The 25,428-nt window shown below is 39.0% G+C and overlaps 1 protein-coding gene across 1 annotated transcript in view; it reads left to right on the top strand.

Annotated features, from left to right (window-relative positions):
- Nucleotides 1–23,212, top strand: part of CHUK (component of inhibitor of nuclear factor kappa B kinase complex) — a 45,458-nt gene extending 22,246 nt beyond the window's left edge. Inside the window, 12 exon segments of the mRNA XM_047701564.1 lie at nucleotides 1,815–1,938; nucleotides 2,339–2,490; nucleotides 4,571–4,632; nucleotides 9,286–9,395; nucleotides 10,643–10,692; nucleotides 17,780–17,797; nucleotides 17,800–17,875; nucleotides 18,155–18,302; nucleotides 19,066–19,140; nucleotides 19,142–19,183; nucleotides 21,194–21,293; nucleotides 22,040–23,212. Of these exon segments, the coding sequence (XP_047557520.1) occupies nucleotides 1,815–1,938; nucleotides 2,339–2,490; nucleotides 4,571–4,632; nucleotides 9,286–9,395; nucleotides 10,643–10,692; nucleotides 17,780–17,797; nucleotides 17,800–17,875; nucleotides 18,155–18,302; nucleotides 19,066–19,140; nucleotides 19,142–19,183; nucleotides 21,194–21,262 (926 nt within the window). The 3' untranslated portion in view covers nucleotides 21,263–21,293; nucleotides 22,040–23,212.
- The last annotated feature ends 2,216 nt before the right edge of the window (nucleotides 23,213–25,428 follow it).

Here is a 25,428-nt window from a genome sequence, read left to right as displayed (position 1 = left end):
AGAATAGTGTTAGAACCCAAAATCTGGACACCAGGAGTGCTTTTTGCTACTGGAGTATCATTTCTTAGACCTTTTTATTTTTTTTAAATATATGATTTGTTTGTGTGGGAGAAAGACTCCCCTCACCTAGACTCTTTTTCTTTAAAGTGTTTGGGTTATTTCGTTTGGTTTGTTTGTTTGTTTGTTTTGTCTGTTGTAGGAAGTCTCAGGATTAAGAATGGGTATATAAGAATAGAAGAAAGGTTATTTGAGACTATTAATTATTAGGGGAGGCAAAGATTTTTTCCAGATATATATAGTTTTATATTTTTTAAGGCTGCTTCAGATATTGTGGTTTTTCAGTATTAACCCAGTGTAGTATCATTTCTCTGAATGTTTTCATTGGAAAAGAATAATGGAGACTATAATTGCCACCTTAAAGTATAGGATGAATCTCTTTCAGCCTTGGAGAATTTCAGAATGTTAAAGTGCAACTTCATTGTACTTAACATATATCTGCCATAGTTTTATTTTTTTAATTAATGAAATAATTAATTTGAAAGTGAGAGGGAGAGAGCATGAGCAGGGGGAGGGGCAGGGGGAGTAGCAGACTCCCTGCTGAGTAGGGAGCTCAGTCTTCGGACTCTCAGATCATGACCTAAGCCAAAGGCAGACACCCAACCGACTGAGTCACGCAGGTGCCCCTGCCATGGTTTTAGAAAGTAGCATTCCCTTTACTAAGGGCAAGAGATAACCATCAATAAATAATTTTATATATCTGACATTGAAGAAGGCATTTTTTTTTTAAAGATTTTATTTATTTATTTAACAGATAGAGATCACAAGTAGGCTGAGAGGCAGGCAGAGAAAGAGAGAGGAGGAAGCAGGCTCCCTGCTGAGCAGAGAGCCCAAAGTGGGGCTCTATCCCAGGACCCTGGGATCATGACCTGAGCTGAAGGCAGAGGCTTATTTTTTTTTTTTTTAAGATTTTATTTATTTAACAGAGAGAGAGGAGGAAGCAGGCTCACTGCCTAGCAGAGAGCCCGAGGTGGGACTCGATCCCAGGATCCTGAGATCATGACCTGAGCTGAAGGCAGAGGCTTAACCCACTGAGCCACCCAGGCGCCTCAGAAGAAGGCATATTTTACTAAACTGCTGGTTACCCTGTATGTTTTCCTGAAGTTGGGTTGGTAGTCCAGGAGATGAAATTTATTATTCAGAGGCAGGAAAGACCATGGAAAGATTGTGGAGGACACGGGACTTCATTTAGAACTTGAAAGAAATAGGGGCACCTGGGTGGCTCAGATGGTTAAGCGTATGCCTTTGGCTCGGGTCACCATCTCAGGGTCCTGAGATCGAGCCCCACATCGGGCTCTCTGCCCAGTGGGGAATCTGCCTCTCCCTGTCCCTCTGCCTCTGCTGCTCCCCTTGCTCCTGCTCTCTCTAGCTCTCCCTCTCAAATGAATAAATAAAATATTAAAAAAAAAACTTGACAGAAATAAAGAATTTCGATTAATGGAGAAAAAAGGGAGTGTTCTCCGTTAAATGCAAGAAAAAAAAAGATATAGGAATAATTGCAAGCTTTGTGATTATGTAGTGATTATTTATTTTTATTTCCCCTCATACCTGGAATGAGGAATGGGTTTGTGTATTGCAGGTCAGTAAATGTATGTTGAACTGAATGAAATGGTAACAATTGATTCTTTCTAGCATCAGTTTCTAGAATCTAGAGGAATGATATTTGTATGGACAGGAAAATCAGAAAGAAAGATGGATAAACTCTAAAATTTTAAAAGTAACTTCCCTTCTCTTTTCCCCCATTTTTTTATATAAAGTACGGGACAGCAAAATACAGCTTCCAATTATACAGCTGCGTAAAGTATGGGCTGAAGCAGTACACTATGTGTCTGGGCTAAAAGAAGACTACAGCAGGCTCTTTCAGGGACAAAGAGCAGCAATGTAAGTGGATTCTGTTATTTATAGCAGTGTCATGTGCATTAATGCTCAATAATTAATCTTGCTGTTTTCATTAAACAGTATTCATGCAATACTGAAATATTGGGCTAATCTGAAGTGTAATTGTAATATTCTGACCAGACTTTTTAAGAATTCTTACTAATAGTCTGAAACCATCCGATTGCAATAGCTTGAGGGTAGTTCTGAAAGGTCCTAGTATAAGAAGATTGTTTTATCTTAGAATATCATAGACAGGGAGTTTTTAGAGACTAGATTCTAGAGATTAACTAATTCTCACGGATTGATAATAGAAATGTAGGCTTTTGACTTACAGCAAGTTAAGCTATTAAATTTTTGTCCACTGTTTCTGAAATACTGATTTTTTTTTTCTGTTATGGTTTAGGTTAAGTCTTCTTAGGTACAATGCTAACTTGACCAAAATGAAGAACACTTTGATCTCAGCATCTCAGCAACTGAAAGCTAAATTGGAGTTTTTCCACAAAAGCATTCAGCTTGACTTGGAAAGATACAGTGAGCAGATGACTTATGGGATATGTAAGTGTTTGGGTAACATGTTTGAAAGAAATGTTGCTATCTGCTGTCTACTATGTTGCCTTCTTGCCTCATAGCCCATTGTTTCACTTACACTCAGGTTAGAACAAGAGACAGGTTGCCTCAAGTCATCATAAACAGTGTTTGTATTAAATAGTAGCTCCTTTTAACCTTTAGATTAGCAACTTTACTTACCCACAATTGGACTGTAGTTGGACTAAAATTGTTTAGCTCCAGAAAAATTCAAAGCAATTTAAGAACTTTTGATTTTCAGGCCTCATTTTTAAAATAGATAAAATGTCTTGGGGTGCCTGGGTGGCATTATTGGTTAAGTGTCCACCTCTTGGTTTTGGCTCAGGTTATGTATGATCTCAGGGTCCTGAGATTGAGCCCCATAGTGAGCTTCGTGCTCAGCATGGAGTCTGCTGAAGACTCTGTCTCCCTCTCCTTCATCCCCTCTCCCCCGTCCCGTGCGTTCTCTTTCTCGCTCTCAAATAAATAAATAAATAAATATTAAAAAAAAATAGATATAAGGTCTGTATTGAGGTGACTCCTTAACCAGGGAAATCTTAAACTACTTATCTTTTTTTTTTTTTAAAGATTTTATTTGTTTATTTGACAGAGATCACAAGTAAGCAGAGAGTCAGGGGGGGGGGGGAAGCAGGCTCCCCACTGAGCAGAGACCCTGATTCAGGGCTCGATCCCAGGACCCTGGGGTCATGACCTGAGCCGAAGGCAGAGGCTTTAACCCACTGAGCCATCCAGGCGCCCCTTTAAACTACTTATCTTTCTGTAAATAATAACACAAATAATTCTAGGGGTTTTTCTTTAAAACTACCTACTGTCAAGTCCCCCCCCCCCCCTTTTTTTTTTAATATAGTACACAGCCTCTAGTTTTTCAATATTTGACTCTAAGCTCTCTCCCTTCATATGTATTAAGGAAATGTAAGATGCTGAAGGGGCCACCACCAATATTTCTGTTTTCTGTCATAAAACATATTCTTTCTTTGGGAAACAAATCCTGTCCATATACTTGTCTTGAGCAAGGTATGTGTAACTCAGAATAAATGATCAGCAGTGTCCAATTGAGTGAATCAGTTTACCCACTAGAGCTGGTTCTATGATTGATGTTTTATTTCTATTTGTGTATAATAAGTATTCTGGTGAGTGACAAAACACTATAATTTTTTCACCAGATTACCTCTGACTAGTCAATTGTGTATCTTATAGAAGGGTTAAAAAAGAATGACATAGACCTGTGTACCAATATTAAAAGATCACTTAGGTCTTTAATGGCAATGATGTTTTAAGTTGGGGGAAAAAAATCAAAGAAAGAAAAGCATGTAGAGATAGTTTCACTTGTGAGGGAAAAGGGTATGTGTCTATGTAACAAAAGATTAATGTAAGATCCTTAGAGTGGAGAGGAGGAAGAGAGACTTTTCTTTGTATATCCTTTTATAGTGTTTGATTTTAAAAAAAAATCATGTTCATGTATTTTTTTTTTTTCATTTTTAAGAGAAAACTATTTATATTGGTTTCTTAGGGGTGCCATAACAAGTTACTATAAATTGGCTGGCATAAAACCACAGAAATTTACTGTCTCACAGTTCCAAAGGCTGAAAATCCAAAATCAAGGTTTTGGCAGGGTCATGAGCCCCTTGAGAGCTATGGGGAAGAATACTTCCTTGCTTCTTCCTAGCTTCTCGTGGTTTGCCAACAGTCCTTGGCTCCTTGGATTACAGCTGTCTCACAGTAATCTCTGCCTCTGTTATCAACGTAGAGCTCTCCCTTCTTATGTCTGGGTCTCTGTATCTCTTCTCTTCTTATAAGGATATTAGTCATACTGGACTAATCAACCCTACTCCAAGGTGACCTCATCTTAATTTAGCTAATTGCATCTGTAGTGACCCTGTTTCCAAATAAACTCACATTCTGAGGTTCTGAATTAGGACTTCAGCATATCTTTTTGGGGGACAGTTCACCTATAATGTCATTTCTGATGTTGATATGGCAAGAAAGTAGATAGGTCAGTAATTAAAGGTATGGCTATTTCTGAGATAATCAATTAAGACTTTTTTTTTAGCCTCAGAAAAAATGTTAAAAGCATGGAAGGAAATGGAAGAAAAAGCTATCCATTATGCTGAGGTAAGATTACTAGTTCATCCTTTTTTTTTTTTTAAGATTTTATTTATTTATTTGACAGAGAGAGATCACAAGTAGACAGAGAGGCAGGCAGAGAGAGGGAGGGAAGCAGGCTCCCTGCTGAGCAGAGAGCCCAATGTGGCACTCGATCTCAGGACCCTGAGATCATGACCTGAGCCGAAGGCAGTGGGTTAACCACTGAGCCATCCAGGCGCCCTCACTAGTTCATTCTATACGCTTATTAATTCCTGAGGTCCCTCTTAGAAATTGTCTTTGGTTTTGGTATGTAGAATATTTTTCATGTTATTCATGAATATCAGACAAAAATCTAGTAGATGCTTTGTGTGTGTAGAGAGAAGTACCATAGTTGATTAAAAAAAAAAAAAAGGGGCTTTGGGCAAATGAGATAAAACTGAAACCTCACTAAACTTCAGTTTCCATATTATATTATGTGGACTTTTTAGTAGGTTTATGCAGATTAAATGGGAGTACATAATAAATGGTAGTTATTGCTGTTACTTTTATGAGTGGTTTATTTTTTTTTTAATTTTAATTTTTTATTACATTATGTCAGTGACCATACAGTACATCATTAGGTTTTGATGTAATGTTCCATGATTCATTGTTTGCATATAACACCCAGTGCTCTGTGCAATATGTGCCCTCCTTAATACTCATCACTGGGCTAACTCATCCCCCTGCCCCCATTCCCTCTAAAATCCTCAGTTTGTTTCCTGAAGTCCATAGTCTGTTATGGTTCATCTCCCCCTCCGATTTCCGCCACTTCATTTTTCCCTTCCTTTTCCTAATGTCCTCCATGCTGTTCCTTATGTTCCAGAAATAAGTGAAACTATATGATAATTGACTTTCTCTGCTTGACTTATTTCACTTAGCATAATTTCCTCTAGTTCCATCCATGTTGATGCAAAAGTTGGGGATTCATCCTTTCTGATGGCTGAGTAATATTCTATTTTATATATGGACCACATCTTTTTTATCCATTCATGTGTTGAAGGGCATTTCAGCTCTTTCCACAGTTTGGCTGTGGTGGACATTGCTGCTATGAACATTGGAGTGCATGTGGCCCTTCTTTTCATTACATCTGTATCTTTGGGGTAAACACCCAGTAGTACAATTGCTAGTCATAGGGTAGCTCTATTTTTAACTTTCTGAGGTACCTCCACACTGGTTTCCAAAGTGGCTATACTACCTTGCATTCCCACCAACAGTTTAATAGGGTTCCCCTTTCTCCACAACCTCTCCAACATTTATTGTTTCTTGCCTTGTCGATTTTTGCCATTCTGACTGCTGTAAGGTGGTATCTTAGTGTGGTTTTGATTTGAATTTCCCTGATGGCTAATGAAGGTGAACATTTTTCATGTGTCTGTTAGCCATTTGTATGTCTTCTTTGGAGAAGTATCTGTTCATGTCTTCTGCCCATTTTTGACTTGATTATTTGTTTTTTGGGTGTTGAATTTGAGAAATTCTTTATAGATCTTGGATATCAGCTTTTTGTCTGTAGTGTCATTTGCAAATATCTTCTCCCATTCCATGGGTTGCCTCTGTGTTGTTGACAGTTTCTTTTGCTGTGCAGAAGCTTTTTATCTTGATGAAGCCCTAAAATTCATTTTCACTTTTGTTTCCCTTGCCTTTGGAGACATGTCTTGAAAGAAGTTGCTGTGGTCAGTGTCGAGGTTACTGCCTATATTCTCCTCTAGGACTTTGATGGATCCCTGTCTCACAATGAGGTCTTTCATCCATTTAGAGTTTATCTTTGTGTATGGTGTAAGCAAATGGTCAAGTTTCATTCTTCTGTATATAGCTGTCCAATTTTCCCAGCACTGTTTATTGAAGAGACTGTTTTTTCTCCATTGGATGTTTTTTCCTGCTTTGTTAAAGATTAACTGACCATAGAGTTGAGGGTCCATATCTGGGTTTTTTATTCTGTTTCACTAATCTATGTGTTTGTTTTTGTGCCAATACCATGTTATCTTGGGGATCACAGCTTTGTAATATAGCTTGAAATCAGGCCCCTAGGTTTGTTTTTCTTTTTCAACAGTTCCTTGGCGATTTGGGATTTTATTGGTTCCATACAATTTTTAGGATTGTTTGTTCCAGTACTTTGAAAAATTCCATTGGTATTTTGATCAAAATGGTGTTGAAAGTATCGATTGCTCTGGGCAGCATAGACATTTTAACAATGTTTATTCTTCCAATCCATGAGCAGGGAATATTTTTCCATCGTTTTGTGTCTTCTTCAATTTCTTTCATAAGTGTTCTGTAGTTTGTGGAGTACAGATCCTTCACCTCTTTGGTTAGGTTTATTCTAAGTATCTTATGGTTTTTGGTGCTATTGTAAATGGAATCAATTCCCTAATTTTTCTTTCTACAGTTATATTGTTAGTGTATAGGAAAGCAGCTGATTTCTGTGCATTGATTTTGTATACTGCCACATTACTGAATTACTGTATGAGTTCTAGTAATTTAGGGGTGGATTCTTTTGGGTTTTCCACAGAAATATCGTATCATCTGTGAAGAGAGAGTCTGATTTCTCCCTCCCCTCACTCCCCACTTTTCCCCCTAACTTTATAAATCTTATTCTTGGATTTCATTTTGGCTGGTTTTCTTGGTGTGGTGGCTTCCAATCACTCCAAATTTTCCAAGGGTGCATCTTGCCTGGAAGGTGGTTGATATTTTCAACTCTGTATATTCCCTCAACCACCCCTCAACAGAATGACTAGGAGGAGGAACTCCCAACAAAGAAAAGAATCAGAGACAGTGGCTTCTCCCATGGACCTAAATGGATATGGATATAAGCAAGATATCAGAAGTAGATTTCAGGGTTACAGTTATGAAGACAATAGCTAGGTTGGGGAAAACCATTAAAGGCAACATAGATTCTTCAAGGGCAGAAATGATAGGTAATCAGGTTGAACTTAAAAATGCTATGAATGAGATGCAATCTAAACTAGATACTCTAACAGCTAGGGTAAATGAGGTAGAAGAAAGAATTAGTGATGTAGAAGACAAACTGATAGAAAGGAAGGAACAGGAGTCCTGGAACAAACACCTTAAAATCCATGAAAAGAGAATTAGAGCGATGCCATGAAATGTTCCAATGTCAGAATTATTGGGATCCCTGAGCGGGGAATGGGGAGAGATATATATTTGAGCAAATTGTAGCTGAGAACTTCCCTAATCTGGGGAATGAACAAGCATTCGTGTCCTAGAGGCAGAGAGGACACCTCCAAGATCAAGAAGAACAGACCAGTGCCCTGGCATGTAATAGTAAAACTCAACAAATCTCAGAATCAAGGAAACCATTTTTTTTTTTTCTTTAATTTGACAGAGATCACAAGTAGGCAGAGAGGCAGGTGGGGGGGGGGGGGCGGAGCAGGCTCCCTGCTGAGCAGAGAGCCTGATGCCGGGCTCGATCCCAGGACCCTGGGATCATGACCCGAGCCAAAGGCAGAGGCTTTAACCCACTGAGCCACCCAGGCACCCCTCAAGGAAACCATCTTAAGGGCAATTAAGGGGTAGAGATTCCTTACATACAGAATAACGTCAGACCTGTCCACAAAGACCTAGCAAGCCAGAAGGGGCTAGCAAGACATACTCAGGGTACTAAATGAGAAGAACATGCAGCCAAGAATACTTTATCTGGCAAGGCTGCCATTCAGAACGGATGAAGAGATACAGAGTGTCCAGGACTGGCAGAAACTGAAAGAATATATGGCCACTAAGCTAACCCTGCAAGAAATACTAAGAGGGGCTCTGTAAAAGGAGAAAGAGCCCTGAAGTGATACAGAACAGAAATTTACAGAGACAATCTATAGAAACAAGGACTTCACAGGCGACATAATGACAATAAAATCATATCTTTCAGTAATCACTCTCAATGTGAACGGCCTAAATGCTCCCATGAAACAGCACAGGGTTGAGGTTGAATAAAAAAGACAGGACCCATCTGTATGCTGTCTACAAGGGACTCAATTTGAGTGGTTTAGATAGGATAGCTATACATCCTGGTTACCTGAAATGGTCCCAGTTTATACCTGCCTTGCCATAATTACTCCCTTTTACTCTAAAAATTATGCTTGTTTGGATAATAAATTCTATATGTGGTCATGCTGGTTATAGTTCATTCTCTAGGAGGCATATTCCTTCCTCAGCTGTTAAATCTGTCCATGGTCCCACTAAATTGTTACTCTCCTAAATGCCAGTACTACCTGAAGGACATGGGTAAGGCAGTTGATATCCTTGGGTAGGAAACCTGTTATCTTTATCTTTCTGCACTCTTATTCAAGGCAGTTGGGCACAAGAGGCAGTGAAGATCATAAAGCTGAGATAACAGCAGTTTTGGCAGTCACTTTTTCTCTGTCTTGTTAGTGACACCTCTGTCTTTCTGCTTCTCAGGAGGAGAAAGCAAATGCTAGTAATTACTGTTGTCAGAAGAGAAACGAGAGAAGCATAGGTATTAAGTCTGTCCTTGTATGAAAGATTTTCAGAATCTGAAAGATAAAAAAGCTTGAACAAAGTCAGTGTTTTCATGTTAAATCATTTAGTTCTCCTGCTGTTGCAGCAAATCATTCTCTGAGTTCTTTCTGTTTGTGTGGTGATGAGCCTGTATTTCTTTTGTGTTTCATCAGATTTTAGGTGGGTGTCATTGGTTACCTGGAGGATCAGATCATGTCTCTACACACTGAAATCATGGAGCTGCAAAAGAGCCCTTATGGAAGACGTCAGGGAGATTTAATGGAATCTCTGTAAGTAAGGAAGTCTTGTGTTGCCGGTATGGATGTCTGTAATTTTTTTGTCTCATGTGGTACTTTCTGCGTGTATCTGGCAGAGTAAGCCTGTATTTTTCCTTTTCCATAGATTTTCTTTCTCCAAATATATTGCCATAATTTTATTTATTTATTTATTTATTTATTTATATTTATTTTAAAGATTTTATTTATTTATTTGACACAGAGAGAGACAGCTGAGAGGAGGAATGCAAGCAGGGGAAGTGGGAGAGGGAGAAGCAGGCTTTCCGCAGAGCAGGGAGCCCAGCGCAGGGCTTGATCCCAGGACTCTAGCTAGTAGCATGACCTGATCTGAAGGCAGACGCTTAATAACTGAGGCCACCCAAGTGCCCCATTGCCATAATATTTTAAAAGGAAGTTTTTCTTAGTCACAGAAATTTTGGAAATAACTTCAGGGATGACCTTTGCTTTTTTTTTTTTTTTTTTTAAAGACTTTATTATTGATTTGATAGAGATCACAAGTAGGCAGAGAGGCAGGCAGAGGCGGGAGGGGGAAGCGGCTCCCCGCTGAGCAGAGAGCCTGATGTGGGGCTCCATCCCAGGACCCTGGGATCATGACCTGAGCCGAAGGCAGAGGCTTTAACTCACTGAGCCACCCAGGTGCCCCGACCTTTGCTTTTTTAATCAAAGCATCGTTTCATGTGAGTGTTCAGAGGTTTTCAAGTATTCTAAGTTACAAACTGTTGCCCTACTTACCATAGTTCTAGCCCAAGTTATTGTCTGTTAAATGCCCTAAATGAGGTTAACTTCCTAAGTGTCTGGATAGAAATTTGAAAATTTTACCCTAATCACAGGCCTTCATTTTTGCCCATTTAAGTGTTTCTGATGCAGAGATGTTGTATATGTGACGGTGGATCAGGGCAAATATGAAGTGTATTAAACTTTGTGTTTTTATTAATTTTTAAAATTTTTATAAAAATATTTTACTTTTAAGTAATTTCTATCCCCCACTGTGGGGCTTGAACTCATGACACCAAGAGCAAGAGCTGCATGCTTTACTGACTGAGCCAGCCAGGTGCACCTGAACTTTGCATTTTTAGATCTTGCTTATTACCCAGTGAAATGCTGTGTAAAATGTTTGTTGGCAATATGTATTGCTTTAAAATAGGTTTATACTCTATTCAAATAATATTGTTCATTTCAAGTTGTTGATTATTAGTCATTGAGTTATCTTCACTTTTGGAAGCATGTTTTCTCTTTCGTAGGGAACAACGTGCCATTGATCTGTATAAGCAGTTAAAGCACAGACCTTCAGGTAAGACACTTAATCACTGTACACAAAGGCATTTTAGGAAACCATCACAAACTTAACAAATCCAGGGGATTGGATTTTTTAAAAAGCTGTAGAATAAATTCCAGTTTTGGTATTGCCATAGAGCTGTTTATGGTAAAACAGCTTTTAAGTTGGTGAGAATTTGAGAGATTAGGAAGGCAAAGTAACAAGAAAATTGAGATAGAAAACTTTCTAAAGGGAAGTGAAAGGAAGGAAATGAAAGAGAAAAAGGAACTCAAAGAAAGGGAAGAGGAAGCAAGAAAATGTGAGGAAAGATGGAAAAAATAAGTGCTGCTTAAGATTAGAGAAGTTGAGGGGTGCCTGGGTGGCTCAGTGGGTTAGGGCCTCTGCCTTCGGCTCAGGTCATGATCTCAGTATCCTGGGATCGAGCCCCGCATTGGGCTCTCTGCTCAGTGGAGAGCCTGCTTCCTCCTCTCTCTCTCTCTCTCTTGCTTGCCTCTCTGCCTACATGTGGTCTCTGTCTGTCAAATAAATAAATAAAAAATCTAAAACAAACAAAAAAAAAATTAGAGAAGTTGAAAAGAAGTTGGTACAGTGAGTTCAGGTGTGGAGTAATTAGAGGGAAGGCCCATGTTCTAGGCCAAGCAGCATACCTTGAAAGTGATGCCTTCATCTGCATCTGGTTACTGCTTATTTCATTTGCAAAACAATTCCTGTCAAACGTGTGCTGAATACAGAACATGGAATAAAGAACGTGGTCTGTTGCCAAGAGCATTGGAGCTTGGATTCTTGACTGGGCAGCTTACTGACCAAGTACCTAATTTTCTTTCTTTCTTTCTTTCTTTTTTTTTTTTAAAGATTATTTATTTTTTTATTTGACAGACAGAGGTCACAAGTAGGCAGAGAGGAAGGAAGCAGGCTCCTTGCTGAGCAGAGAGCCCGATGTGGGGCTCGATCCCAGGACCCTGGCTTCATGACCTGAGCCGAAGGCAGAGGTTTTAACCCACTGAGGCCCCAGGCACCCCTCTAATTTTCTATATCTAATTTTCCTCTTCTGTAAAATGGGGCTGAAACCTCGCTTTCCTAATTCAGTGAGGGTGTGTTGCAATGTATTTGGGAGGTGTTTGTGAAAATGCCTTGAGAAGTTAAAGTATTATGGTATCTGCGAGGATACTATGCTCTGTTAAAATCGATTTGTTTTGATGGGTTATAGAAGAAATAAAAGGCTAAGCCTGTGCCTTAATTTGCTAGTATGTACCTAAATTACCAATAATAAGTAAAATAAAAGACTGTTTATACTTTAAAATTTACAAATGTGCAAATTAATATCCTCCATATGAAATTCTATCTAACAAATAATGTGATCTCCTCTACATTGGTTTTTATTAGAGGGGAATTCATTCAGTTTATTCCTATAGACATTTATGAGGTATAGATAAGATAGGCACCCAGTGCTGCCTGGGGTCAGGGATGGTTAGAGAAGTTTATTGCAGGAGATGACATCTGAGATAAGCCTTAAAGGGTAAGTAGTAGGGAAAGGAGCTGGGTTCTTAGATGTACAAGTATAGTGAGTAAAGACACATATGTGTACACTTAGCATGTTTGAGGAAATGCAGTGACTGGATTGTAGAGTTTCGGGGGAGAGGCTGGATCAGATGTGACTGGATCATAAAGGATCTGGTCTGTTATGGTAAAGAGTTTGGATTTCATCATGATAGCAAAGAGAAACTTTAACATGTTTTAAGCAGGGGAATGGCATGACCAGATGAGCATTTCAGAAGGACGGATTTGGTAACATTGCACATAGTGTGGCTAGACTGAAGACAGGCATTGGTTATGAGGCTGTTGAAATAATCATAACTCAGTATAGAGTGGGCCACGAGCTAAGGCAGAGAGCCTGAACTGTGGAGACTGGGTGAGAGGAAGGTAAAGGCAAGAGAGACATTTAGGAGGTAGAACTGATGGTGTTGGGTGATGGATTGAATATGGATGGCTGAAGCTGGAGTAGGGATGCCTCCCAACATTCTGGCTATGGCAGCTGGGTGCATGGTCAGTAGGACTACTCACCATAAAGGCAAGTATAGAAAGGATGGCAGACCTGATGGAAAAAGAAGATGAATTCATTTTTGTATATGTTGATGTTAGGGAGTCAGTGGGATATTACAGTAGAGATGTCTAATAAACAATATTATATATATATATTATATATTATATATTATATGTTATATGCATATATATATATATGTATATATATGTAGGTACGTATATGTATGTATGTATACATAAGTACACATATACATACATGTACATATGTATATGGAATTAGTAGAAAAGTTGGGGCTAGATATTTAGCCATTTGAGAATGATCAACCATAGGACTAAAGTGACCATCTTGAAAAAGTAAGTTGAGTAAGGAAGCCAAAGATGGAATCCCAAAGAATACCAACATTCAGGAAATGGCTAGAAGCAGAAGAGCTGCCAGAGAAGATTGGGAAATGACCGCAATATATAGAAGGAATGATATGATAGGACAGAGAGAGTTTCAAGAAGAAAGTGATCAGTGGGGTGAAATGCTGCAGAGGTGTGGGTAATAAAAATGTGAGGTAGGGGCGCCTGGGTGGCTCAGTGGGTTAAAGCCTCTGCCTTCGGCTCAGGTCATGATCCCAGGGTCCTGGGATCGAGCCCCGCATCAGGCTCTCTGCTCAGCAGAGAGTCTGCTTCCTCCTATCTCTCTCTGCCTGCTTCTCTGCCTACTTGTGATCTCTGTCAAATAAATAAATAAAATCTTTAAAAAAAAATAAAATAAAAATGTGAGGTAAACATACATTCAACTTAGCAGTTTGGACATCATTGTTGATCTTGGCAAAAATATGGCCTTTTGGGAACAGAACTCAGATTATGGGAGGCTGAGGGAGGAATGAGAAAGGAAGAAATAGAGAAGTCAGTCTAGACCAGCAATTCCCAAATCGTGGTTCATGAACCCCAGAGGATCAATGAGGACAAAACTATCTTCATAACACTAAGACATTTGCCTTTTTCACTATGTTGACATTTTCACTGATGCTGTGAAAAGCATTGGTAGGTAAACAGCTTATACCTCACTTAGCATGGATCATGGCACTAGTACCAAACTATATAAGTAGTCATACTTTTTGCCATTATGCAATCACAGTTTAAAAAAAAAAAGGTTCATTTAAGTATCTACTTGATAAGTAGTAAGAATTCTACTTAAATCTCAACCTTTGGGTACATGTCTTTTCAATATTCTGTGTGATGAAAGGGGAAGCGCCCCTAGAGCACTTCTGCTCCATCCTGAAGTCTGCTGTTTTTCTCAGGAAAGCCACTGTGGCATGTGTCTTCTCAAAAGTTAATGAAGCATGACTGTCATTTTAAGGGAAAAAAGCAACAATGTTAGTTGGCAATGATAAAATTCCATATTTCAAGCAAAAAAATAGAATTTAGGAAAACTTGTATCCATCAACTGAAATTCGTCAGCTTTTCAGTACCTAAACTATTTTTTTTTAAAGATTTTATTTATTTATTTGACAGAGAGAAATCACAAGTAGGCAGAGAGGCAGGCAGAGAGAGAGGAGGAAGCAGGCTCCCCGCTGAGCAGAAAGCCCCATGTGGGGCTTGAACCCAGGACCTGGGATCATGACCTGAGCCGAAGGCAGCGGCTTAACCCACTGAGCCAGGCGCCCCTACCTAAACTATTTTTGATGAGACCAGTGGTGATATAAAAAGACTTGCAAAAAATGTAAAACAGGGCTAGTTTTCTCACTAACAGATTTCGGAAAATAGTTATTTTTAATAAAAATATGTTTCACAGGTAAAGAGTTTTTTTTATTTTTAAGTAAATAAGTAAATATTTTTGAACTTCTCAGTTTAATTCCCAAAAAACACCTTCGGGTTCTTAAGAATTTTTGAGTGTACAGGGGTCCTGAGACCAGTAAGTTTTAGAACTGCTTATCTAGGCTATTCTTTTCAGAAGCTTTGCTGTTAAGGAAAGAAGAGGTGAGGAGCCAAGAGAGATAGATTCCGGGAGGTCAGTCTTCGGAAGGTAGACTTGAGCATATTTAAGTGCTTGGGCCCAAAGGCCTGTGGAAAGGGAGGTCCCTAAACAAGCTTGAGAGGCTGACTCAATTAGGCTTGCTTCCACTGATATTAGAGGGATTTTCAGTGCAGATACTGACACTTCTGTGGGTGTAGGGGTTGGAAGGTCGGGATCTTACTGTCTTGTGGCCACCCATCCTGAAGTAAGAAGTGGAGTTAACTGTTAACAGAAGAGATGATGGGATTAACAGAGGAAGTGATGATTACCTAGATTTAAAGAGTATGCTAAAGATTTTTAAAAGCTGGTGTATGCAGTGGAAGATGTTGCTGATCCAGAACATTTATTAAGAATCCAGAGCAGAGGGGTGCCTGGGTGGCTCAGTTGGTTAAGTGACCACCTTCAGCTCAGGTCATGATCCTGGGAGTGCCAGGATCAAGTCCTGCATCAGGCTCCCTGCTCAGTGGTGAGTCTTGCTTTTCCTCGGTCCCTCTTCCCTCTCATACTCTCTCTCTCTCTCAAGTAAATAAATAAAATCTTAAAAAAAAAAAAAAATCCAGAGCAGAAGTGAAGACCTGTGAATTAGTAGTAATGACAGAGGAAATGGTAGTATAATTTTTTTGTTGGTGGTGGTTAGTGGCTTGCCTGCAGAAACTGATGGAGCAGACGGTTAGACTGATCCAGGCTTAGGATTTGCTCATAGAAGACAAAAAGTTCAAGGTATTGACAGAAAGTGATATAAGTAATAGAAGTTTATGGTTAGAATAAAATAATTGAAACTTAAGATTTCAATAGAGCAAGTCTAATTCTTTTTTCCCTTTAATCAGTAGTACTCCTAGTCTTCTGGCCAGTGAATTGGATAAAGAGATAAAAATTCCATCCATTGGGTCAGTCAAATTAACTTCGTGTAGTCAGTGATAGCATTTGTTTGACTTGTTCTTGTTGTTACTATTGTTGTTATTATTATTAAGGATTTTAAGTAATCTCTACACCCAGTGTGGAGCTCAAATTCATAAAACTGAGATCAGTCGCACACTCCACCGACTGAGCCAGCCAGGCACCCCTGGATTATTCTTATAAAAACTTTGCAGTAGCCCTGTCAGCATACTAGCATATCATAGAGCCTAGAAATAAATTTGCTATCTGGGTAGCTTCTTTGAACTGATCATTATCTTGAGTGACAAATTAGTTGTAACAAGAAGTTTTATCTATGGTTGGAGCTTATGTAATCATACTTGATACATGGTCCTCTGATGTCTTTTCTAGCTTAGAGTTGACTTGAGACTCTTGTTAAGCTAAAAATGGAGAAAAACAACTTTCTTCATTTTGTATGCTGGAGAAGGTGAATGTTCTGAGGTCTCTGACCATCTAAACAAGCTAACTATTTGGGGGAAGCTTTTCTGTCTGTGGGATTTAGGAAGGAGTGCTGTTGGGAGAGGAGCCTGTTTGGAACCTCTGTATTTCAGTGTTAGTAAGGGAGAGACAAAGAGGGGACACATGTAGGGAATAAATTTGGGCTATGAGGAAGAGGTCTGTGCAGTGATAACAAAGGATCCTGAACTTTCTTTTTTTAAAGATTTTATTTATTTATTTGACAGAGATCACAAGTAGGCAGAGAAGCAGGCAGAGAGAGAGGAGGAAGCAGGCTCCTCTGAGCAGAGAGCCCGATGCGGGGCTCGATCCCAGGACTCTGGGACCATGACCCGAGCCGAAGGCAGAGGCTCTAACCCACTGAGCCACCCAGGCGCCCCTAGATCCTGAACTTTCTAAAAACCTTTTGGGATTCCCCTTTCATAATAAAATGTGGGTAATAACAGTAGCATATCACAGGACTCCTCTGAGGGTTAAATGGGAAGTGTTATGTATGTAATAGCAAATAATATTTTTGCATTGAGATTAATTATTGTCCAAGGAATAACCAGCATGATCTATGAACGGTCTTCCAGTTTTAAAAACTTGAATACCACTTTCTGAAATATAACAATGCTTTTTTGTTTTTGTTTGTTGAGAGAGAGGGAGATAGCACAGCCTGGACAAAGGGAAAGGGAGAGAATGAGTGTGAGCCTGACATAGGGCTCAGTGTCATGACCCAGAGATCATGACCTAAGCGAAATCACCGACTGAGCCAACCCAGGCTCCCTGGTTTTTTTGGTGTTATTGTTGTTTTGTTTTGTTTTTAATTGAGTTACGTCTCCTATAAACTGTAGAACTCACACATGGTTTCCACACAGCCAACCTATTTGAGGACATTTGTCATCTTCCAGTTTACATTATCATACTGTCCTCAAACTGAAATTCAGCATCTGCAGGTCCTTTTATTAGTGCATCAGATTTGCCTCACGTCGTCAGTTTTTTTTTCAAAGTTTTCATGGGCTGTAACAGATGGATAAACATAAAATCCAAGCAACGTAGATGGGGGAAGAGCCTCCTTCTTTGAACAGTGAAAGTTTGATGAATTGTCCTATTTTTTTTTGTTCGTTTTTTTAAAAGATTTTATTTATTTGACAGAGAAAGAGAGAGAGAGATAGATCACACACAAGTAGGAGGAGAGGCAGAGAAAGAGGGAGAAGCAGGTTCCTAGCTGAGTAGGGAGCCCAGTGTGGGCTTGATCCCAGGACTCAGAATCATGACCCGAGCTGAAGGCAGATGCTTTATTGACTGAGCCATCCAGTCACCCCTGTCCTGCTATTTTTAAGTAAATGATGTCAGTCATCCAAGGAAATTGATCTTTCAGCCAGAAAGCTGCATATATATCTGGAATTTGGGTTAATATGGGTTAAAGATGGGTAAACATATTCTTCTCAAACAGGCAACTAAGTTCTGTGAAGATAACAGTGATAAATTTAAATATGCATTATACACAGACAAACATGCTTTGTTTTTAGATATGTAATTGTTCATATATTATATAATCTTAAATTTGTAATCCAGTTTTAAATTTAAATGAGATGCTTATTAATTAAAACTAGCTCCAGATTTTTAGGAATTTTTTTATTTGGAGGCTAATGTATTTATTCAGAAGACAGGTTTATACCTACTGACTGAGATCTTTTATAGATCAATACTACAGTGACAGCCGGAAATGGTGAAGATCATTGTGCATACTGTTCAGAGTCAGGACCGGGTTCTCAAGGAGCTGTTTGGTCATCTGAGGTAGAAAGTTGTTTTATTTCATACGGAAAAGCCAGGGTACTTTTATCATTTTCCTTTCAAAGAGTAATATTCCTTTTTGGTAATATATTAGACCTAGGAAGATACCTGGCAATTCTTTGGGTGGTTGACCCCAGTTGTGTCTCATTGTGTACATCACTGTGGAGATCAGTCACTAAATCTGGTGCTGATTGTGGTTCATTTTCCCAGCTGGGTGTGGGAATATGGTGTACAGTCTTGGGGGGGATGTATAACTATCTGATGCTGATTTCATCTCTCCAGCAAGTTATTGGGCTGTAAACAGAAGATTATTGATCTACTGCCCAAGGTGGAAATGGCCCTTAGTAACATCAAAGAAGCTGACAATACTGTCATGTTTATGCAGGGAAAGAGACAGAAAGAAATATGGCATCTCCTTAAAATTGCCTGTGTAAGTAACTTTTAATGAATTATTATTTTTTTCAATTTGTAGATTTTATTTATTTGACAGAGAAAGAGAGCACGAGCAAGGGGAGTGGCAGAGGGAGAGGGAGAAGCAGGCTCCCCACTGAGCAGGGAGCCCCACAAAGCACTTAATCCTAGGACGGGGATCACGACCTGAGCTGAAGGCAGATGCTTAACCGACTGAACCACAGTCGCCCCAACTTTTAATGAATTATTTAATGTGACATTGATTTGCTGGTACTCCCTGGAAAGGGGATTCAGCATGACCTAGGTCCTTTTAAAGATGTGTGCATTTTGTGTTAGGTTGATGCTCATGTTCTTTGCTTGGTGTTTCACTAGCAATTCAGATGCAGGACTTCCTGATCATCCTTCATTATTTCTCTCCTCTCTAGTCTCATGTTTATCCGCTCTTCCAGCCCTAGACCGCTGTGGTATCCCAACCCAATTTGGGGGTAGATGTGCTTGACGAGTTAATGAAACTAACCCCTTGTTCAATGTTTTTTTTTTTTTTCCTTCAACTAAAGTGGAATGTGAAGGGCAGATACATTTTGTTTAGTCAAGAAAGGGGTCCAGGAGAGGACAGTTGTACAGAAATCCTTACATAAAGATGGGGATAGTTTTGTATAGAAATACTTTGGTTGTGTATATGAGAAGTAGTAGAAGTGTAAATCTTGGGAATATTGCAGGAATTTTATGAATCAATGGTGATGCTTGCCTGTAATCTTTTTATTTACTTTTTTCCCCTTTAGACACAGAGTTCTGCCCGGTCCCTTGTAGTATCTAGTCTAGAAGGTGCAGTAACCCCTCAGGCATCAGCATGGCTTTCCCCCAGCTTCAACAGAACGTGAACATCCTCTGTCATGTGTGGTAACTCCTCAGATGGGTGGGTTCACTTTGCAACAATAGATAGTTGTTTTCCAAGAGTAGTGGTAGGAATGAGGTAGAGCGTAGTAGTTAAGACATAGTCTTTGGTGCCTTATAGACCAGGGTTGAATCCTGACTGTCCCTTTGTAATAACCTTGTGCAAATTAACTTGATTCTTTTAATGTTCACATTTCCTCACCTGTTAAATGGGAATGGCTGTGAAAATTCAATTAGATGTTGTAGTGAAGTGCTTGGGAAGTAAATATCAACAAATGTGTTTTTTATTTAGCTAATCACCTAATCCTAGTTCTGAGTTCTTTCTCAAACTATTTCTTCCATAACCATTTATCTCAGAAATTATGCTCTTTTGCATTTATCATTTTGTTGTCCTTTACCATCACCCCTCTAATGAATTATTGAGTTTATTCTACTCATTTTATAACTTAGTATCTCTAAAATCAGACTTTTTTCAATGCCTTAAATCAGTTTTGCAAAGAACTCAAGTTTGAAGCTCTATATTTTCTTTATTAATTCCTACTCTTCTGCTAAAAGCCGAATGACTATCCATTTCTGTTACTTTTCTCAGCATAAGATGTGCTATATCCAGAGCCAGTGGCTCTGTGCTAGTTTGTGTATTGTCGCTTTTTTCACAACTCATAGAGACCTCTGCAGCAGCACCAGCATTACCTAGACGCTCTGCCCATAATTAGTTTTTGCATGTGCAGCATCAGCCATGTACATCACTGCTCAGGAGGTCATGCGGCTGCACATTCTATACTCTAGTTTTATGAGAGAAACGCACATGGCAGGAAGGAAAGCTGATATTAGAGTGTTTGGTTTGTTTTTAAAGAAAGCAAGTTGTAAGGTATATTTTGAGATCATTAGAGATTTGGCCCAATGTAATACACCCACAGATACAGCACAGGCTGTAATTCAATTGACTTGAGGAAATATTCCACTAATCAGAATTGAAGCAAATACAGTTCAATACATTACTAACCTTTTTGCTTTATTAAAGGCATTTAGGTTTGTTAGGGGATGCTAATGGTTGCAAATGTCATCTCTATACAGGTAATTTCTAATTTGAGGTTGTGGTTGTTAGCAAAAGCATGTCATATAGAAATTTTAAATATTTTTCCAGTAGGAATACATTATGAAGTAAAAAATTGATTTCGATGATAATGTACACATAGTACTTAACCACCAAGGATTAGAATCTGTTGGCCTCAATTTTTCCATCTTTTGAATATGAGCTAAATTAGAATTTAGTTCTGAGCTTATAGTGGCTTCCATTCATGGCCTAGTAAGGTAGAGACAGAGGATTGGAAAAAGGTAAAGGATAGAGGCCATAAGGCAGAGGGAAGTGGGGAAGGTGGAAACAAGAATCAGGATTTCCTTCAAATATAACTTCTAGGGATACTTGTTGGTTCTGGGCAGCTCCCCTGTGATGCTATTTTCTTCTGCTGTCCTCAGGAATCAGCTTGCTTGTTTTCTTTTCATGGCTATCATCTATAGTTTCCAACCAGAGTTTTCACTTTCCCTCATCTTTGCAGACCAGATTGTACTTTTTTATCTTTACCCCCTACATTTCTGTCTCTGAAGTAAACATACTGATGGTGCTACTACTTAGAAGGAAGAGAATAGTCCAGAAACAAAGAGATTTTTCATGTCTCTGTGCTACAGTTATCTCCCCCACCTCCCAGCAAGCATTTTCAGTGGGGGAAATGTATGTACGTGCCACTTACATTTCAGAGGAAAGTGAGTTTGTACTTCTAGTGGACTTCTTATCATTTGAGCCTGGGTAGAGGCAATAGTTTGGGGTAACAAGTAGGACTCTGCCTCTGGGTGGGAGGGAAGAGGAAACTTGAAGACCCTAGGAATCAGCTGCACGGGAGTGCTGGCTTGCAGCGCTGTGGGAAGGGCAGTGATCATTCTGTCTCTGAAGACCAGAAGATAGAGTAAATTCATAATCCCCTTTGCTGCATTTGAAAAGGTTTGTTTTTTCATCATACAGGAGACTATAGCACAAATGATAGAAGAAAATTTGAACTGTCTTGGCCATTTAAGCACTATTATTCATGAAGCAAATGAGGAACAGGGCAGTAGAATGATGGTAAGTTTTATATGGTATGGGTGTTTTAGGTTTGTTGGGTACAAAGGTTTTTAACTTTCCATGCTAACCTCATCTGGCATTTGAGATGCATATGGGGAAGAGAAGAACTCAGAAGAAAGCCAAAGAACATTTGGTGATATCCTCGACCTCAAATTCCTATCGTTCTTACTCACGGATATACTGGGATTATGTCATCGATAGTCTTCAACAGTAGCGTATTTGGTCAAATTAAATGAAAGGTGAACTTTTTTTGCAATGTGACCACTGAAATTGAATGGTTTGTACTTTTTTGGTTCAGCAATCAATTTTCTCCAATAAGATGGGACAGGATTTGTACTGTAATTCAAATCTAGTAACTACTGTATGCAAAATGAATGTTAATACAGTTGTAATTAATAGAAGTATTAAGATTGGTTACTGTCAATTACTGATTTGTTAAAACTTGGAGAAACCACAATAAAATGTTTACTGAATTAACTTTACTACAGTTAGTCTCAAGGTCAACCTGTTTGAATTTCCTTTCACTAATTATTTACTTCAAATATTTATGAAAACTCTTTGAAATATTTTATTAATCACCAGGAAAGAAGGTAAAACTAAACTCTCTAATTGTAACTTATACTTTGGATTTTTCAACTTTTGATTATAAAATGTCCAAACACACAGAAAACTTGCAAAAAGTAACACCCCTAAACCTACTGCTTATAGTCAACATCTAACTGTAACTTTTTTATGCCTAATTTTAGAATCTTGATTGGAGTTGGTTAACAGAATGACTTGCTACTTATTCACTGCCCCCAAACATATGGAAGTTGGTGCACGTGTTGGAAATTTGCTTTTCTCCCATGAGATCATTCTTCAGACACCAGCATTGAAGAAATGGCTATGAACAGAAAATATGCATGATTTTACAAGCACAATACTTTGACTTTAGGAAATTCCGAGGTCTGAACAGATAGAATTTTATGTCAGTGACCTTGTTTAAATGATAGCTACTTAAGCACATCATGGCAGTCCATTTGTTTTTAAACGTGATACAACAGCTAACTGACTAAAAACAACTTATCATTTAACTTTTGGCCATAAGACCAAAAGTAATATCTGTACGTGGAAAACAAAACTTCAGCTAATGTATGTGTTCTACGTAAAAGTTGTTTGCCCGTTTCTGTGGAAGAGTCTCCTCTCAAGACTACACTGTACCTCCTTGTGTTGCATTTAGAAGTGCTCTTCCTGGCAACATAAGGAGTTGGTCTAACCCAACTGCACATTTGACAGTATCCCTTTCCTAGAGAAGGAATTATGTATCTGTGCCTTTAATACCAGTTGATTCTCACAAATCTTATTAAATGTGCTATGTGTATATGTATTTAAGATGTACATTTAATAATATCAAGAAGATGCCTATTAATTTATAATGTGTTTAAAGACTGTTATTTTTTCACTTGTAAAAATGGGTCTTGTTTAATGAATTTTTCAAGTCTTGTACAAATTTATAAAGATCTGCACTCCCTTATCTGTAATTCCAAAAATCTAAATAGCTCTGAAAGCAAGGTCTTTCAAAAGCTTGGTAACAAACTCATTTGCTTCCAAATCTACCCTGAATTGACAATCTACTTCTCCCATTTAGTGTGAATATTCATTTTGCTGTGGAAATATTAACATATTTGATTACTGGGGGGTGTGGGGCTGCTACAGACCGTGCTGGGTGTTTATGTAGTACGGTATATGCACTGAATTACCTTTCTAAAATCTGAAAATTTCATAATTCTGAAACATCTTGCCCTAAGGGTTTCAGATAAAGGACTGTGGATCTGTTAAATAATTTAGAAGGTATTACGTGTTTTTTTAAAAAAATGTGAAATGCTTTTATATTCTAGATACTTTTTTCCACTTTGTGTATTAAATGATTTTTAAATTACTTTTGGAATGAATCTCTATTCATTATAATCAGATTATGATAGAATGTTTGAATATGGTTTAGGAAACGGTTCCATGAAATGGAACTGGAACACAGTATAACTTAATGGGCCTTAGGAATTAAATAGGACTTAACAGTATAACTTAATTCCTTAGGAATTAAATAGGACTTAACAGTAAAAACAGCATTGGGCAGCTTATTTTAATATAGCCTTTTCTCTTGAGATGTCCTATCACCACTTTCCATGTCTAAAAACCATGCTCATATCTTGCTCTATAAACTGAGGTCTTAGTCACCCCACCCCCATTTTGCTAGCAGTGTCATTTTCCATCATGGAAATCCAGTTTGAAATCTTGGGGCTGTCTCCTCCTAACTTTTTAGTTATTTGGTACTGTTGTTTCTCTAAATATGGAAATTCTGACTGTCAACTATTGCATTTTTAAAGATTTTATTTATTTGACAGAGACAGCGAGAGAGGGAACACTAGCAGGGGAGTGGGAGTGGGAGAAGCAGGCCTCCTGCTTAGGCAGTCTATCTCTTGCTTCTTTAGTTCTAGAAGGTTCTAATCAACAAAACACATACTGGGTACCTGTTGCTTGGAAGACAGTGAGCTAGATGGCAAGATTAGAAACAGTTAACAAAGGCAGTACAAGAAGAATGCTTATCTGGGAGTCTGAACATGGTAAACCATCCAAACATTGAAATAATTGTTTAAAGAATTTACAGTTTAGATGACTGCATATTTTCTAAATATCACTGTAATAACTGATGAAAGATCTGCTGTAGGGTGTGGCCATTTTATGGTGTGGCTGGGGTGACATGGGCAGGTACTGCGAGTCAGAACAGGTTATAGTGAGAGATCACCTAAGACTTGTTTCTGTACTCATATTTTTATTGGGTCACACCTCTTCAGAGTTGAATGGCAATTGTGAATATACATTTCATTCTGTAATTCCAGCAGTATTTGAAAATGAAGAAAATCCATCCAGAAAATGAGCTGGAATAAGTTGTTTTTTGTTCGTCTTACTTTCTGGAAGTAAAATAGCTAAGTTTTGCTAATATCATTTATCTGGAACAGACAAGGTCTCAGATAATTGTAGGTAATAAAAGTCCTATGAACAATACAGGTAAGTGCATTTATGAAGGGAGAGGGCAGAGTGGTCTGGGAGGGCTTGCTTTAATGAAGATCTGAAATCCTATTTAGGACTTCCCATTTCCACAGTTACTACCTTAGTAACCTTGGGCCTTGGGCATTTCCTAACTACTTGGCTTCTCTGCCTCCAACCTGTTTCCACTCTAAGCTATTTTGCAGACTCACCAGCCCGAAGGTACTGTTTTCCCATACTTCCCTGCTCAAGGTTACAGAGCCCTGCCATGCCCTCCCTTGTCCAGCTGTGGTTCCACTAGCCTTTCAAGGTTTAAAGATTACTGCCCAACCTACTCTAAATACACTGCCTTTATTTCCCTTGTATTTATCCATCTCATTCCCATCTCTGCTCTTTAACTGTCCATTTAGGTCTTGGTAATGTATGCACAAAATCTGTAACTTAACCTTAAGACTCAGGTTAAAAAAGTCTGTTCTCTAGTCATCCAGCTCCCCCTCTCTACGGAAAACAAGCATGCAAGCCTTTTAGAGTCTGGGTCTGGCGTAGCCTATTCGATTCCTTTCCATTACATGGGCTTCAAGGAAGTTGCAATGTTTTTGGAGCCTACCTGGAGGCACTCCGCCCCAACACCCCCCCCCCCCCCCAACTTTTACGTGCTTAACTCATTCTGTTCCTATTTGGGATGACCTTTATGAAGCCCTCTCTGGATCAATATTATGGCACGTTAATCGGTGCTCAGAAAAATACCCGATAACTGAGCGACGTGGTCAAATTGAGTATTTTTCTCTTCTGAACTTCCACAACACTTTTCTTGCAATAGGTCTATTGCTCCTGAATTCGCACAGGATCCGTGCCTGAAGCACGGTATAAACAGCTACCACGCTGAGAGTGCAGAAGTGGGTTTCTGCACAGGAACAAACTGACCAGTCCTTCGTTCCAGGCGCCATCTCCTTTTCTCTACATCCCTGCTTACTCCAGGCGGTCGATTTCCCTTCTCTCCCAGAGCAGGAAAACAGCACTGCGCAGACATAAGCGCGCGTACCTCCAAAGGCGGGCGGCCGGGAGAATTTTGTCCCGCGCGCTCCCCGTCTTCTAGTGGCGCGGTGAGCGC

This window comes from Lutra lutra, chromosome 14 (genome assembly GCF_902655055.1).
Source record: "Lutra lutra chromosome 14, mLutLut1.2, whole genome shotgun sequence".
Taxonomy (NCBI): domain Eukaryota; kingdom Metazoa; phylum Chordata; class Mammalia; order Carnivora; family Mustelidae; genus Lutra; species Lutra lutra.
The sequence above is the reverse complement of the archived record's forward strand: the minus strand, read 5'-3'. Positions and strand labels throughout refer to the sequence as shown.